The sequence below is a fragment of the Ciconia boyciana genome, chromosome 16 (genome assembly GCF_034638445.1).
Source record: "Ciconia boyciana chromosome 16, ASM3463844v1, whole genome shotgun sequence".
Classification (NCBI taxonomy): Eukaryota; Metazoa; Chordata; class Aves; order Ciconiiformes; family Ciconiidae; genus Ciconia; species Ciconia boyciana.
The window spans coordinates 418,362-434,913 of NC_132949.1; the positions used below are offsets into that span (position 1 = coordinate 418,362).

General features: G+C 69.6%; 1 protein-coding gene across 4 annotated transcripts; it reads right to left on the bottom strand.

Annotated features, from left to right (window-relative positions):
• Window positions 1-5,237: 5,237 nt before the first annotated feature.
• GCGR (glucagon receptor) lies at window positions 5,238-15,237 on the bottom strand. Of its 4 annotated transcripts, none has more exons than XM_072881203.1 (14): window positions 15,038-15,237; window positions 8,481-8,642; window positions 8,096-8,192; window positions 7,866-7,973; window positions 7,592-7,713; window positions 7,391-7,497; window positions 7,142-7,295; window positions 6,917-7,076; window positions 6,768-6,828; window positions 6,493-6,562; window positions 6,249-6,337; window positions 5,999-6,137; window positions 5,834-5,875; window positions 5,238-5,751 (listed from the first exon to the last, which is right to left on the bottom strand). In XM_072881203.1, exons 2-14 carry the CDS (start codon window positions 8,529-8,531, stop codon window positions 5,455-5,457), a joined length of 1,497 nt encoding a protein of 498 aa, XP_072737304.1. In that variant the 5' UTR covers window positions 8,532-8,642; window positions 15,038-15,237; the 3' UTR covers window positions 5,238-5,454. The 4 variants fall into 4 exon arrangements, with proteins under 4 accessions (XP_072737304.1, XP_072737302.1, XP_072737301.1 ...); XM_072881201.1 differs by having other exon boundaries at window positions 6,917-7,037; window positions 7,592-7,767; XM_072881200.1 differs by having other exon boundaries at window positions 7,592-7,767.
• Between the last annotated feature and the right edge of the window lie 1,315 nt (window positions 15,238-16,552).

The window sequence follows — 16,552 nt, forward strand, 5'->3', positions numbered from 1 at the left end:
GCCTGTGCCCGCTGCACTGTTGGTGCTGGCCCGTGTGCGCCTGCGGCCTTGCTGGAGCAGGGCCCTCGTTCTTCCCTTTTCTAGACTTCCAAAACGTTCCTATTTTGTGTCTGAAGCCCTGTGTTTTCCATTTTAGGCTTAAGCACTGGCCATAAAGACTCAGGGCTTGCCTTGCCTTTTCAGGCCTGACCGAGTCCTAAGGAGAAGTAACACAGAGAGCAGAAGCCTCTCATTTTTATTTCTTTATTTTTTTTCCAGAAGGGATCTTGCCCTTGCACTTGCTCTGGGCTCTTCATTTCACCGCAGGCATGTGCAGCCCGGCGCTGCATGCCGGTAGCACAATGCCCTTGGGCTCTGGCAGCCCTCCTGCGAGCCAGCATCCTAGGAGCTGTCGCTGGACCAAAGATTTAAATGTTGAGACTATTAATACACTCGTATCTTCTTCCCTCCCCTGCTTTAATGGCACTTAAACTATACTTAGCATTGCTAGAATTTCTCCTCAAGTGCATCTCTTTACACTTAGGCACGACCCTGTTTACCTCCCATCACCAAAACGTTCCCAGGGCGCTCGCATGCCGGGGCGCGCTGCCCGCTTCTGGCACAGCGGGACGGTGCCTCGGCCCCTGTTGCTGCCGACTCTGCCGGAGCCGCCCCTGGGCCCGCTCCCTCGCCCTGGCACAGCCAGGCCCCGCTTCCCCGCAGCCTGCGGGGAGTGAGTACCCTCGGGAGAGCAGGGGCAAGAGGTGACGGTTATCGCTGTCACGGCCCCTCTCCTTTGCCCTTTCCTGCAGGACAGGCCCCGTGGTGTGCCTCGTGTCCGGGGAGCGTGGAGCTGAGCGGGGCTGCCCTGGCTGGAAGCCCCGAGCGCACCTGGAGCCGCGTCCTGGGTCTGTGCGTGCCGGGGGAATGGGCGGGGGCTCCGCTGGGGCCGGTGGCACTGGAGGAAGGCGACCCATGCCAGGCGGCTGGTTGGGGGAGCCCCTGCGCCTCGGGGGGGGCCGCCCGAGGGAGGGAGCAGTGCGTGGTGGTGCGAGGGCAGCGGGACGGGGCTGTGTGCGTGGGCGAGAGCTGGCCCAGCACGCCGGGGGCCGGCCGCACGCGGCTGGTGCGGTCGGACTGCAGCAGCCCCCGAGCAGCTCGTCCGTGGGTCGTGTCCCCGTGCTCCGGCGTGGAGAGCTGCAGCCGGCCGGCTCGCTGCTCTGACGGCCAGGCAAGGCCGGCTCTGCCTGTGCCCGGCGGGGCTCACGGCCCGGTGTGGGATGGGGTCTGTGCGGTGCCCACCCTCTTCCTCCCCTGCCCGGGCAGGCTGCCGGCCAGCTGCCGTGGGGCCCGGCGCTGGTCCCCGCAGCTGGGCACGTGCCACAGACCTCGTCCGGGGCCGTCCCGGGGGCTGCAGCGGTGTCCCCGAGCCTGAGGGCACGTGCGGGGGTTCTGCAGCCCAACCCCGCCAGCCTCTGCCTTGCTTTTCTCTTGGCTTGGGTGCTGTAAAGCCGGAGGCAAAGCAGCCGCTCGAACTCTAATAAAATGTCGTACAAAAATCATTCTATAAACAGGCAATTTTTATAAAGACTAATAACAAACCATGGGGGTGAGGGCGGTGAGGTGGCGCAGGAGAAGTGTGGAAGTCAGGTGGGGGGGGGGGGGTGCCCCTGCAAGGGAGCGAGGCCGCAGGCCACAGAAATCAGGCTGTTTACCTATAAAAATCGAACTCGTCAAGGGTTTATTTTCCCTGTGACTCGGATATGGTGCTTATCATTAGATTAAATGGTGGGAGGAAGAGAGGTATGTGTTGTATCATTGAATTAAGCGGTGGGAAGAGGGGACGGCAGCGGACAGAATCTACTTAGAAGACCAATTTGCGGTGCTCAATTCCCTTGATAAAGTGGGAATATTCCTGCGAGGCGCCGCAGCCCCGGGCGCCTGGCTGCGGCCGCAGGGGAGCCGCTGCCCGGGCAGGCCAGGTCGGGCGGCGAGTGCTGATTTAACGCTCCGGCCCCACTCCACACCTTGGGCTTAGCCCCACAGCCAGGGACTCGCACTGCAGCCGAGTCCGGCCTCTGCCCCCGGGCCTGTCTGCCCGGGGCATGCGGGCTAGTGGGCTGGTGGCTGTGCCTCCGTTCCGCCGGTCGCTGGGAACGGGCGGCTCCCACCAGGCGGCCGAGGCATGGGTCTGGGAGCGTGCGTGCACGTGTGTGCGTGTGCGTGGTGCAGGCGGTGCTGCCCGAGACGTGCCCCGGGCACGTGGGCGCGCAGGCGGTGCTGCCCGCAGCCTGGCGCTGGTGCTGTGCCGGGAGCCGTCAGGGTGCACACGGGGATGTCGCTGTGGGCAGTGCCGGGCCACGGCAGGGAGGGTCCCCCAGCCCCGGGCTTCGCTGTGGCCCCAGCAGGGTCCCTGTGGCAACGGGCAGGAGCAGCCTTCGCCAAGCTACTCACGTCCTGCCCGCCCTGTCCCGCAGCCCGGCGTAGGGTGGGTGCCACGTCCCGCAGGGATGAGTGGAGGGAGGCTCTGCCCTCAGCCCTGGGCGCAGGCAGAGCCCCGGCAGCCGGTGGGCACGGCAGCACAGGGGCGGTGGGCTGTCCCCTTCCAGAGACTCTCCACGGCGATGTGCAAGGACGCCGATGGCAGTCCCGCGGGCGCTACCTCCTTGGTCCAGGGCTGGCCCTGCTCCCGGGGCTGCGGGATGCCCTGCTGCCTCTCCCCCAGGAGCTCTGCCGCTGCCCAAGGAGGGGCCGTGCCCAGCAGTCCTGGGGGTCCACGTGTGCCAGGGAGCCGCTGGCCACAGGCGGGAGCCGCTGGCCACAGGTGGGAGCCGCGGGCCACAGGCGGGAGCCGCTGGCTGGAGCACGTGGCCCTGTGGGAGCAGGGGGACGCCCAGGGCGCAGGGGCTGCAGGCTCAGCCCTGCGGCACCGGCAGCGCCCCGGCTTTGGGGCAGCAGCCAGGCTGGCAGCGGGTGCTACGGGGACATCGGGCGCATGCACGAGGCTCCCGGCCGCCAGCAGACACGGTCCCTCCTGGGGGCTGTGCCCGGCGCTGCCAGCTCTGACCCCCCAGCCAGCCCCTGCCACGTGCCCCGGCCGTCTCGGCATCCGCCACCCCCACACAGAGCCCTCGGGCTGCCGGGCCCAGCCGGCCCGTGGGCGGGATGGCGGCACACGGCACGGGGCTGTGTGGGGGACAGGGGGCTGTGGGGACGTGGGGCAGTGCCGGGGGCCGCCCCATGGCCCCAGGGGACGCAGGGCGCTACCGCAGGGACGCCTCGTGGGCTGGGGCTGGCTCGGGGTCCCTGAAGGGTCCCCGTCGTGCTGCGGCAGATGTGGGGCCCTGGCACTGCACGTCATCCTGCCTGGGCAGGATCTGGGGGGGGGGGAGTCCCCGTGCCCTCGGTGCCGTGGGGCCAGCCTGGCCCCGGTGGGGCGTCACGGTGCCACGGAGGGACGACTGTGGGGTGTTGCCATGGCAACGCTGGAGCAACAGGCGCAGGGCCCGGCGCCGCTCGATGACCATATTTACCTTCCCAGAAACCGCTTCGTGCTCCAGCAATTTGCCTCAATTAGGCTCGTTACCGCGTCAGGAGGCCGCAGTGACGGCAGCGGCCGTGGGGGCCAGCGGCTCTGCAGGGGCTGCCCTGGCCAGCCCTGACACCGCAGCTCTGGGCAGGGTCCATCCCTGTCCCCCTTCCCATCCCCATCCCTGCACCCGGGGGCCCAGGCAGACCCGAACCCCTGCGCTTCCCTCCCGTTGCCCGCTCAACCCCACAGCACTGCTCCCCCACGCATCACGTGTCCCCACAGCACCGCCGCGCTGCCCCACAGCATTGCTGCCCTAGGCTTGCAGCTCCTGGCGCCACGGCCCAGACCCCTCCACCCCACGTCCCCGCTGCCTGCGCTGCACCGGCCCTTGGACACCGGGTTCCCGCTCGGCCGGGACAGACGGCAAGCTGTCAAGTAAACAGAGGAAAATTACTGCCTTCTCGGCACGGCGCTGCTGCTGGGAGCCAAGCGCTGCGCAGCCAGGGCCGGCACCGTGGGCATGCCCTCCCCACGCTGACGCCCGCGCCCTCGCAGCGGTCTGGGACCCCGCCAGCCCCCGGCCAGCCGGCGCGGTTCCCGCCATCCCTCATGGCAGGGCTATGGCTGCGGCGGTGTGGGTGATGCTGGGACAGGGCGGGATTTGGCGGTGGGGGGCAACCGCCTGCCCAGAGCTGCTGGTTACTGTGTGGGGCTGCCGGTGGCTGCCGGGGCACGGCTCCAAGCGCTCGCCCCACTTGTCACGTCCCGTGCGCCGGGCTGCGCATGGGGTCCGGACAGCCGGGGACCGTCATCTGCTCAGGGCCTGGCGGGGCCGGCCGCGGCAGGTGACAGGCGGTGCCCCGTGCCCAGGGCCTGTGAGGCAGCAGGGGGTCGCGGCAGGGCTGTCTGTCTGTCTGTCCTGCCACCACCCATCAGTCAGGGTGCCCCGGCCGGGGAGGTGCGCCTGGCTAATCCCTGCACACCAGGCGATTGTGGTGCCCAAAGCCGTGGCATCCGGGCTTAGCGCTCATGTGGACGGCCCAAGCCTCTTAGGGTGCCAGCCCACCGCGCTCCCGCCCAGCCATGGACAGCCGGCTCGGCCCGCCGGCACAGGGGGACCCACAGCCCCGCACCCCATGGCACTGCTCACAGTGCTCGGCGCTGCTGGCTGGCTCACCCAGGAGAGAGGGGGTGCCAGCGGGCAGAGCCAAATGATTTAATTAAGGGCTCCTGGCAGTGAGAGGACAGAGCCGATTAGCGGCCGGAGGAGAATGCGTGCTGGCGGGGAGCTGGAGCCCTGTCCGGCAGCGCTGCAGTGGCCGCTGCCTCACATCTGCCTTGCCCACCTGTGGGCAGGCAGCAGGGCAGGCAGCGAGGCTGTGGGGCAGGCAGCAGGGCTGTCTTCTGGTGCAGCCCATCCATGCCAGGTGGCCTAGCTCCCCCTCCATGGCAGTGGCCATCACCTGTGGGTGCTCGCAGGCACGGTCTGGAGCCACGGCGTCCCCAGTCCCCAAACCCTGGACACACCCATTCCGGACAGAGAGGTGCACGCAGAACTGGCCCTGCAGCCCAGCATGGGCCCACACCTATTTACAGTTACAACAGATAAATTACAGCACTGCGCAAAGGGTCTCGAAGGCGCACAAGGGCAGCACCACAGGATGAACCCCCCACCCCACACACAGATCCCCCCGCCCCACAGATCCCCTCCCCACAGAGGTCCAGGTCCCACTCGCCGTGCCTCACCCGCAGCTGGCCCAGCCACATCCATCATGCCATGCACGTGCAGCACGGCGCAGCGTCCTCGCCGGGGTGGGCAGGGTCCCGCGCAGCCTGCGCAGCGCCCGGAGGAGGACGGGGCTGGGGAGGGAGGCGGTGGCCGCCCCAGCTGGCTCAGCCTGCGGCAGCGGGACCAGCACAGACCTCCCACTCCTGCTGCAGGCTCAGAAGTGGCTCTCGGCCGTGGTCTCGGGGAACTCGTAGCAGTGGTGCCGGTCACCCAGGGTGAGGTGCTCGGCGGTGCTGCGGCCGGTCCTCTCGAGGTAGTGGGTGCCGGGGCGCACGGCAGCCAGGCTGCGCCCCAGCCCGTTGGCGCAGCCGCTCACCAGCTGGTGCTTCTCACAGGCACTGCCAGCACCATTGCGGGCGCTGGGCGCGTGGCTGTAGGTGTGCTTGTACTCCTCCGCCAGGTCCTTCCCCAGCTTCCAGCGCTGCCACCTCTTCAGCAGCTCTGCCTGCACCTGCGAGCAGCCGCCGTCAGCGTCAGGCCCCGACAGCTGCCCGGGCTCCCCTGGCTGCCCGCTCCCACGCCATCCCGCTCACCTCCTTGTTGACGAAGCAGTAGAGAATGGCCACCAGCATCCCCTGGGCAGAGGGAGGAGAGGCGTGAGAGGCACGTGGCCAGACCCCGACCCCAACCCGGGGTCTGGTCCCTCCCGAGACGGAGGGTCTGTGCGGAGGGCCCGTCCCGTGTGGGGCTGGGCTCACCTGGAAGGAGCTCAAGAAGAGGTCGAAGAAGAGCTTGACGTAGCGCAGGGTGCCCTGGGCATGCTCGTCCGTGATGAAGGCGAAGACCACCTCGTGGATGCCCAGCAGTGGGATCAGGGTCAGCGTGGACTTGGCCAGCCTGCGCGGAGAGGGGCCCGTCAGTGCTGGGGTCACGGGGTGGGCGCGCACACGTACACACCCCAGCGCGTGCACCGTGGGCACGTGGGGCCGGGGCTGTGCCACTGCCCACCTGAACTTGTAGTCAGTGTAGCGCATCTGGTGCGCGCGGAGCTTGGAGACGAGGATCTGGATGATGCGGATGAAGATGAAGAAGTTGATCTGCGATGGAGCAGAGCGAGCCATGAGGGGCAGGGCAGGGGCAGGCAGGGCAGCTCTGGCCCCTGTCCAGGGCAGCCCCTTTCGCAGCAGGCTCGGGGCCCTCACAGACACTGAGCAAGGGTCTGCAGTGGGCAGAGCCGCAGCCCCGAACTCACCAGGATGGCCAGGAACACGGGGAAGCGAAGGATCCACCAGAAGCCCATGTTGTTGTTGGTGGTCCAGCACCTGCAGGGAGGGGGACAGGAACTGCCGGGCAGCCCCAGCCGAGCGAGTGCAACAGCCCAGCACCCTGCTCCTTGCAGGGGGCGATGGCATGGGGCCTGTCCGGGGTCACCACACCGTCCCCAGCATCCCGCAACGTGTCCCACGTGCACCCTCCCGTGCCCCACGCACCCGCAGGCGCCGACCCGCTGCAGGGGCTGGTACTCACTGGATGTTTTCGTAGAGGAACTTCACAATGACCCAGGGGATGAGGAACAGCACGGGTGCCCCTGGAGGGGAGGTGGGCAGGGGGAAGGTGAGGCACAGTGGGGTCAAGGCTGGGGTCGGAGGAAGGGCAGCCAGCCCGCCCACACTCACCCCAGCCGATGCACAGGTAGAGGGTGAAGTAGCTCCTCTCGGAGAAGACGGCCACCACCAGGAGGTTGTGCAGGTAGATGCCCTCCACCAGCAGCCAGCAGTAGTTGGCCACGATGCCATACTGCATGAAGACCGTGGCCGCCCGACAGCCCGCGGCCGCCTGCGGGCAGGGGTCAGGGCTGCCACGCAGCCCCCGCCCCCGGCCCCGCCAGCCCCGTGGCTCACCTCGTCGCTCAGCCAGATGTGCACGTTGTAGTCGTCGATCTTGTCACTGTAGTGGGTCTTGAGCAGGGCGTCGATGACCAGCACGGAGACGCCCTTCAGGATGAAGGAGGCGAAGAGGTTCATGTGGATGTAGTTCCTCATGCAGTGCAGCTTGCTGCGGAGGCGGGGAGCCGCCGTCAGTGCCCACGCCCGGCCCCCCGGCATGGCCCCCGCCTGTCCCCAGCCGGGCGGCCGTGCCCGCGTCCCTACCTGAAGCCCAGCAGCAGGGCCAGGGCGAGGAGCAGCGCACACAGTGACACTGAGTAGCCCACGGTGTACATCACCTTGAAGCTGCCATAGGTCTTGGCAAATTTTTCCTGGAGAGGGAGGGAGCAAGTGAGGGCAGGGGCAGGCAGGGCAGGGGCAGGCAGGGCAGGGAGCCCCACACCAGCCACCCCCAGCTCTGCCCACCTGCGCCTCCAGGTCCTCAGCGTCGAGCTCACACTGCGTGGCATCGCGCAGGGACTGTCCTCGCGGGCCTGTCACCCACTGCCCGTCTGGCCCGCAGGTCTTGAAGACGTGTCCGTGCTTCACTGCAAGGGGAGGAGGGCAATGGGGTGCGCCGGGCCCCGGAGCCCCCACGGGCGCTGTGCATCGGCCCAGGCGTGACTGCCTGGAGCAGCACCCGCACACACACGCGTGCGCGCACGCGTGCGCGCCCCCCTCCACCCCCCCCGGCCGTTACCTTTCTGGTACCAGGGCAGGAACCAGGGGCAGGGGACGCTGGCGGTGCTGTTGGGCAGCGTGTCGGGCCAGCAGGAGAACTTGTCGAAGGTGCGGTTACAGACCAACTCTGCGGAAGGACAGGACGTGGCGGCACCCTCGGCCTCGCCCGCGCAGGGAGCCGGGTGCCAGGCTCCACGCCAGCCCCGCTCCCCCGGTCCCGTCCCACCGGGACCCCGTGCTGGCTCTCACCTGTCGGTGCGGGCAGGCGGCTCATGTTGTGGTGGCACTCCTCGCTGTACGCCTTCCAGCTCTCGAAGAGGAAATCCGTGATCTGGGCGGAGGGGCCCTGGGGGCACCGGGGAGCGTCACCCATGCCCGGCCCGTGGGGGCCGCCGTGCCGGGCAGGGCAGCAACCCCAGCTCGGGGATGGCCACGGGCGAGTGCGGGCTAATGCACCGCGCAGTGCCATGCCATGCCGTGTGGATGGCAGGGCAGGCAGGAGAGGGCAGCGGCTGCTGCACAGCACGCTGTGGCGAGGGGCTGCTGCGGGCAGGGGTGGATCGGCGGCAGCTCGGGGGCAGGCAGCCCCAGGTCGCAGGGCAGAGCACCATCGTGCGGGATGGCCCGTCCTTACCTGGCAGCAGAGCAGCAGCAGCAGGAAGCTGAGGAGACGCGGCTGGGACATCCCTCCTCCGGGCCGTGAGCCGCATGGGGAGCAGCGCGGGGTGCCTGGCTTCCTACCGGCCCTCGGCAGCTCCTCCGCCCTGGCGGCGAGGGCCCTGGGGCGTGGGCGACCCTGCGTGAGACGCTGGGTCACGGGGACGTGGGCGGCAGGACCCGTCCCGGGGCAGAGCCGGGGGACGTGCGGCCAGGGGCAGGCGGGCACGGGAGGGGAGGCTGCTCTGGTGCAGAGCTGGACCCTGTCACAGAGCCACAATCCTGTCCCCGTCCTTGCCCAACCCTGCCTGGCTTTAACGTTCGTCTGGTTGTTTGTGTGTTTTCCCGCAAGGCTGAAGAGCTGCTGCGTACCTGCCGTTTCCTCCCCAGCATGGCATCGGAACTGCGGCCACACCACCCCTCTGCCCGCCAAGCCAAAACCCCCAGCCCCTGTGTGGCCGGAGCGCAGCCACATGCAGGACATCACCCCTCCGCAGGGTGGGCCCCTGTGCCTCCCAGGGCAACGCCGCTTCCGGACCCCCTGTGCACAGACCCGGGCCGGGGCCACCCCACACTGGTGCCGGTGCCCGGTGGTGCGTCAGTGCTGAGCCCCGAGAGCCCAGGACCCCGGCGGCAGCCAGGACCCCTCCTCATGCCCGAGCATCTTCTCAGGGCAGGGGCTGGCGCCCGGGCTGCCTCCCCTCCCCGCCGCCTCCACGCCACCGCTCAGGGCAGATCTGCATCCAGCGGCGGAGGCGGCCGGGCCTCTGGGACAGCCCCGTAGGGTGGCCCTCGGGGCGCCCCGTCCCCGTCCCTGGTCCTGCAGGTCTGCTCTGCCGCAGCAGACACCCGGGGATGGAGGTGGGCAGGGAAGCGGCAAGGAGGCTGCCAGTCCCGGGGCTGTTAACCATTAACCCGCAGGGATCCCCAGCTCGCGGGGCTGCCGTGGTCCCTGCACCGGCTCGGCCTGGCTGCGCTGCCACGGCTCCATCGCCCCCGGCCTGGGCGAGCGACGCGGTGCCTGGTCTGACACGGCGCCCGGGAGCTCCCGTGCAAAGCCTGGCTCACGAGGCACCGTAATTCCCTCCATCCCCCTAAGCCGGTTACAGGGCTCCTGAGCGGGATTTCAGCTCTTCCGACAAGGGCCCATTCTGATGGCAGCCCCATGGCACAGCGCGTGTGGGGTGAGGGCAGCCGAGCGGGAGGGGACGGGGGGCAGAGCAGACAGCAGTGCCCGTGCCACCACAGACACTGCGGCATCGCCCCCCCGCGGCCTCCCCCCCAGGCACCGGTGGAGTACTTCGCTCCCCGACCAGCCACCGCTCCCAGGGCTTGCTGCTCTGCCCATGCCTATTTTTATCCCTGGGAAAGTCATGTTTCCTCCATGCAGACCCACTCGCCATGTCGCAAGCGGCTGCCTAAGAAGCTCATTAATCAGTGCGTGGGGCTCCAGATGCGGCTCGGGGAGCTGGACCTGCTGGCGCGTGCCTTATTTAGACAGTCCCAGGACAGAAGGAACTGTCTCCTGGGACAGACCACACTGGGTGGGCTCTGGGAACCGAGACCTTTGGTGGATGCCCGCCGGCCACCTGCCCACGCCAGCATCCGTGTCCTCATCCCCCTGCCAGCCCCACGCCAGCAGCCCTGTCCCTGTCCTCCCGCCAGCCCCATGCCAGCATCCCTGTCCCTGTCCACCCCTCAGCCCCCTGCCAGCATCCCCACCTGCCCCATCCTGCCGCTGCCCGTGGCCCGGCCCCGTGGGAACCTCCCGGTGCCTGGCCCCTGCCCCGAGCATCCCTGCCCCGTGAGGAAACGCTCCTCCCGGGCACCGTGGGTCAGCAGCGAACTCTCTGCCAGCCCCTCTCCGCGGCCCAGGGAGGCAGCTTTGGGGCAGAGGTGTCTCTATTTTTAGCTGCCTGCAATGGGATTTAGCGGCGGGGACGCCTCTGCCCTAGACTCCCCCCTGGGCTGGCAGCCGCCCCCCCGGCCCCGGGGCCCTGCCGCAGCCAAGCTGGGCAGACTGCACTGGGTGAGGGGTCCTGGCGCGCGGGGCTGGTCACGCTCCTCGCCTCCGGCACGGGGCTCCCCGCTTCGCAGCGGGGCCCTGCCCAGGCCCTTTGCCCCAGCTGCCTGCGGTGCTGTGCAGCCGCAGCGCCGTGCCAGCCCCCCGCTCCCCGTGGTGTGAGGGACCCCCGGCAGCGCGGCCACCCCACGGTGCGCTTTCGGAGATGCAGGCTATTTCTAGCAGACACGTGGGTGTGCAGGAGTAGCCGTGGACCAGTTGCCTGTGGTTCAGCACAGACAGGCAGTGGCAGGGAAGGAGCAGTGGCCCTGCGCGGCCGGGACAGTGGGGTCTGGGGCAGCTCGGACCACCGGCAGCACCAAGCACCTCCCCGGGAGCTGGCACTGCCCAGCATCAGTGCCCACAGTGCTTGGAGCAGCCGTCGCTGCTGGCTGGACATGCCATGGCCACTGGTGCCAGGAGCCCCCCTCTGCCGTGTCCGCTGCTGCCAGAGGCAGCACTGCGGGAGGGACCCAGCTCCACGTCACCACCTCCCCTCACCCTGCCGTGACCGACTGGCTCCCGGTGCCGCATTCCCCTGCCCCAGCACCTCGCCCGCAGCCGGGGCCAGGCTTTGGGAGACCCTCTGCTGGGCCAAGCCGTGGGCACCGGGTGGAGGGTGGCCGGCACACGGGCGGGTGCATCTGCTGCGGCTGTGGCGCACTGCAGCGGGCACACAGGGGACTTTTGCCCCACGCTGGCGTTGGGCAATGCGGTGCATTCCCGTGTCATGGCTCTGCGGCTGCTGACCCCCGTGGAGGCCGGGCTGCAAACACCTGGTGCTGCTCTGCTGGTGAGGGAGACCTCGCGCCCGTGACGGGAGAGGAGGAAAGAGGAACCAGCCCCGGGACGGCTGTGCCCACACGGGGAAGGGGCCGATACCGACAGCCCCAGTGCTGGGGGTCCAGGGGTGTCAGACCCAGGCACCGTCATCTGCCCTTGGGGTGGGGGCAGCGGGGCGGTCACTGCCGCCCGCATCAGTGTGGGCACCGTCCCGAGCCAGCGGTGCCAACCCCTGCCGAGGCGGGGGCGCAGAAAGGACCCCTCTCCCCCGCCCCGACCAGCCTCCCTGCAGCCCCCGGCCCTGCCCCCTCCCCGCGGCTCACGGCCCGGGGCAGCCGCCAGCCCCGGTGTCTGCTGGCGGGTGGGGACCGGGCCGCGCAGCCCGGGGAGGGGACGGGGCGAGCCGAGTACCAGGGCGCGCTGTGCCGCTGCCATCGCTGCACCGGGCCGTGGGGAGCGGCTGGGAAAAGGCTCGTGCCGGGATTTTGGCCCCACCCGTGGGCGTGCAGCCCCGCGCTGCCCCGCAGCAGCTCGGAGCCCGCGCAGAGCCACCCCCGCGGCCGGCGAGCGCCCGGCCCTGCCCGGGGGACAGACGCTCTCTTCCTCCCACCCGGGCCGGCTTCCCCCGCGGATTTTGCCGCCCCTGGCCAGCGCCCGGCACCGGCTGCCGCCACACGTGCGAGGGAACGAGCTCCACATCTGGGACTGCTGCGGCCGATGGCTGTACGGATCAGCGGCCTGGTGAATCCTCCACGGGGACGCTCATGGGCATCTGCAACGTGACCCAGGAGCGCCCCGGCACAGCCACGGCCCCATACGAGCGCCGGGAGGCTGGCGCAGCCCACGGCAGCCCACCGCAGCCCACCGCAGCACCGCTGGCTCAGGAGGCGGCGGTGGGGGCCGCGCGCCCTCCGGACGCGGGGATTAGCCCCCAGTGCGCTAATGCAGCGCTTTCCACGGCTGGCTTGGCTTTGAGCTCAGAGCTACAAGCCAGCGCGGCAGGGGCTTCGGCACTTGGCAGGGGAGGGGATGGTGCAGGGCCAGAGCTGATGCAATGCCAGCGCGAGCCTGGCACCGCAGATGCTGCTCCACTTTCCACCCAGGACCATGGCAAGCAGGACAAGCGGTGGGGGGAGACGGCCAGAGCGGGGAGGCCCGGGAGGTCTGGCGCGCACCCTGCGCTGTCCCCGCCTGTGTCCCTGTCCCGAGCTTGGGGGTGCTTCCCGCTCCCCACCTGCAACCCACAACTGCTCCAGTCCTCCCCTGTGAAGCGAGTACAAGGACCACGGGCAGCAAAGGAACAGCTGAACTGCCTGGAGCAGCCCTCATGCTGCAAGACTACGGCTCATTTGCACAGAACTACATGATTGTGGAAACACTGAGCAACAGCACACGGAGAGAGCCAACGTCACCAGGCACCGACGATGTCGGATTCTGTGTCACTTTGGACCAAGAAAACCTAAACCAACCCTGACAGCGTTTTCGCCAACAGCAACGCAGGATGCAAACAAACGGCACTCGCCCCTGTGCCATCAGGACCAACGCTCTTTGTATTACCTCCATGACTGCCCTGATACTGAAAGGGGTCAAGGGCATCTCCCACAGCTGCCCAGTACCAGAGAGGGAGCATGGTCTGCAAGCACAGCCGGGCAGCCCAGCAGTGGTCGAATAACCTTGCTGCCCGGCAGGCTCTGGCGAGGGAACGCTGAGCCACACAGCACTTCGGTCCTGGCTCGGGGAAATGGGTTTTTCTTGTTCACCACATTGCATGAAAACCCATGAAATACAGGAGGACGGCACAAGAGACACTGTGTGACACGTGTGGTTAGCGTGTCACAGGGGAAGCACAGGACTGGGAAAAGCCTAGGAAAAGGTCAGTGCAGACAGGCGTGTGCGGACGCGTGCCTGCACTGGGAACTCAGCACTCGCCTCCCCAGAGCAGCTCGTGTCACGAATGGATGCTGTGGTCATCACAGAGCTCAGGACAACCTCCCGGTACCTCACCGAGGAGCGAGCTCAAACCCTGCCCTGCCAAGGTGCAGTTGTGCAAGTGACATTGCGCACAGCAGACCATCCTGGAAGGGGTCCTGGCAGAGGCCCTCCCTGTCCCAAGGCACCCGCAGCACCTTGGCATGGCCAGCCACCAGCCACGCCGGAGGCAGGCGGTGCTGTGGGGTGGCACTCGTGCCCAGCCATCCGCTGGCGCCTGCTGCTCACAGCCAAGTTCCGCAGACCCCCTGGGCTGGGGCAGACAGACAAGGACAGGGGCTCTGGCCATGGGGGACACAGGACAGGGCAGAATGCAATGGAGGAGCACAGGGGGACCGAGTGGAGTGGCCGTCCCATCTCCCTTGCATCCAGCTTGCCCAGACCCTGCCTTTGCCTCTGCCTCTGCCTGGCACAGCGAGGTGCACGGAGCAGTGCTGCGCTCGGCGGCTGGTCTCAGCCCTGCACTGCTGATCAGGGCTTGTGGTCACATTTTTTCATTAACTATTTTTAATCCACATTTTGCCTATTCTCTGTTCAGCTTTTTTTCTTTTCCCCTCTCCAGGCAACAGAACATAAAATAATCTGCACCGCAGCGTGCGGAAAGGAGCGGGGATTGGTGGGAAGGACAGGAGCTGGTAGCTGGGGCGGCACTAACATGCCGAGGAGGGGTCCTGCAGGCCCTAAATTTTCCTGCCAATGCGCAGATAAAGCCGAGGAAATCACAGGGGCAACCACTGAATTTGGCATGGGTCACGGCACCCACAACACGCGCTGCCAAGTGCTGTGTGGGGCAAGGCAGCTGCGTTACAGGGTGCGTGGCGAGGCGCTGGGCGGACGCACGCTCAGCGGTGCTGGCCGGGCAGCAGCAGATTCCCCGTCCTCTGCCCGTCCAGCCGCCACGGCTCAAGGGGAGCTGGACTGACACCAGCGTGCCCTGCTCTCCCTTGCCGCCCCGAGGGAGCTGCCAGGCTGGGGAGCGCAGCACCAAGCAGAGGTGATCTTGGCAGCTGCTTTGGAGATGCGCTTGCAACCACGAGGGCAGCAAGGTCACATACCCAACATGTCCTGGTTAAACAAAGCCATTTACCAACACCGTGTTGACACAGCAGAGCTCGGGACAGAGTCACAAAGGGCACTCACAACGGGCCCCTGCAACACCCGGAGAGCTTGGGGAGCACTGGGAAGGGTGGAAAAGTGTCCCCTGCTTCTGCCCCTCGCAAGAAAGCCGCAGGCACTGCTGTGCCCACGGCAGGGAGATCCAGCGGGCACCACCCTGGCGAGGGGCTTCGCAGGGAGTTGCTCCCAGCACGTCAGAGCCTGGCTGATACCACTCGCCCGGGGCTCACAACAGCCACGGCAGCACCCAGGGGTGCCGGCATGCCCAACGGCAGAGCCCCCCTTCCCCGGGATGCCAGAGGCAGCGGCTCAGGCACGGAGCGGGCACAGCCCAGCAGGGTCCCCCCCAGCCCAGGACACCCCTTGCCGAGGGGCTCAGCCCCACCGGGGCCGGCGCCCAGCACCCGGGTGGCTCTGGAGGCTGCGGCTCCGCGCTCCCGGGGCTCAAGCCGCGGCCCGGGGGATGCGCAGCTGCCACCCGAGTCCACGTCCAGGCGACGGGGCGCGCGGCATCCCGCCGGACGGGGAGCCCCGAGACCGCGGGGATGGGCGCTCCCCTCCCTCCTGCCCCCCTCTGCCCGTACCTGTTGGGGCTGGGCTCGCGGCGGCTCCCGGGCGCATCTCGGTGCTGGCGGGGACCGGGACCGCGACCGACGCGCTCGGCCGCTCCGGCGAAAACTTTTGCCGGAGCCGCGGCGGCGGCGGCTGTGGCGGCTCGGGGGGAGGGACCGGCTCGGGGGGAGGGACCGCGGGCGAGGAGCCGCGTCCCGCCGCCCCGCTCCTCCCGCCGGCACGGGGGGGGCGCAGCCCGGTGCCCCCCGCCCCGCCCGGCGCCGCCGGCCCCGGGTGCTCGGCGCCGCGCACGGCGAGACGCTGCCCGCGCGGCCCCTCATCACCGGCGGCCGCTCCCGGGAGCTGCGGGGGCGCCGGCGCTTGTCCCCGCCGCCGGTCCCCGCCGCCGGCTCCTCCGCCCCGCCCCGCTCCCGGGCACCGGCTGGGCTCGCCGGCGGGGACGGGGCGGGCGGAGCGGCGGCGGCAGCTGGAGCGCAGCGGGCGCCGAGGCAGCGGGACGGGGGTGCCCGCGGCTCCCGGGGGCCAGTGCAAGCCCCCGCGGGGAGGCTCCCCCGGCCCCAGCGAGGCGGCAGGGCCTCGGGGCTCTCCTGCCATCCCCGGCTCTGGATCCGGGGCTCTCCTGCGGTCCCCGGGGGTTTCCTGGCACTGTCGCCCCCGGCCCAGTCCCGCGCCCCGGTCCTGCCTGTGCGCGGAGCCGGCAGCTCCCGCCGCGGGAGCAGGGCTCGCCCCGCCCGCGGACCCGGACAAAGCTCCGCCGTGCCGCCGGCGGCTGCCGGCGGCTGCCTCGACCCCCACCCCTCGCCCCGTTCCGGCCGCCGCTGGCGGGGACGGGTCCGTGTTCGCCGCGCGCTGCCCCGCTGCAGCCCAACCGGGGACCAGCCCGGCGCAGCGGCGAACGGCCGGGCACCCCCGAGCCCGGGGGCTGCGGCTGGAGCGTGGCCTGGGCGAACCCCCGGCCGCGGGGATGCCAGCAGCCGACCCGCCGCCCTGCCCCGGCCGTCGGGCACGAACACGTTTACCGTGGGCCGGCAGCCGTGGCGGCCGCGCAGGCTGAGGCAGCTCGGGGACGCCGAGCGTGCTCCCTCCCGCAGCCCGGCCAGCCCAGCCCCCGGGGCCGGCTGCAGCGCGGGGCTCCCCGGAGCCCCCCCCAGCCGGGGTCCCGCTCTGCACGGCCCCCCCTCCGCTCGCTGGAAGCCCCTGCGGGTGCGGACCGGGCGGCCTGGCCACCTGGGCGCACACTGGGGCTTGCGGGTGCCTCGCCAGCGCCGGGGGGGGGGGGTTGGACTCACGGCTGCCCCGCCGGAGACAGCCCTTGTGCCCCCCCCCCCGGGTCGGGAGGAGGCTGTGGAGGGGTCCGGCAGCCCCCGGCCCTGCCCGGTGCGGGCAGAGGGGGGGGTCCTGTGGGACCCCCCCCAGGCAGCAGGGCCTGGGGCTCGGCTGGCTGCGCGGGGGGCGGGCGGAGGCCCGGGCAGAGGGCAGGATGAGACCAGGAGGGGCCAGTCAGCTACGGCGAATGCAAACACCGC

Bases quoted from the DNA above. Each gene is read 5' to 3' on its own strand.
- GCGR (XM_072881199.1), bottom strand. From the start codon at position 8,531: ATGTCCCAGCCGCGTCTCCTCAGCTTCCTGCTGCTGCTGCTCTGCTGC. The intron at 7,714-7,865 runs GTAACGGCCGGG...CTCCCCTTGCAG, and splicing joins CCTGCCCTGGTACCAGAAAG to TGAAGCACGGACACGTCTTC. The intron at 6,563-6,767 runs GTGAGTACCAGC...CCCTCCCTGCAG, and splicing joins TTCCTCTACGAAAACATCCA to GTGCTGGACCACCAACAACA.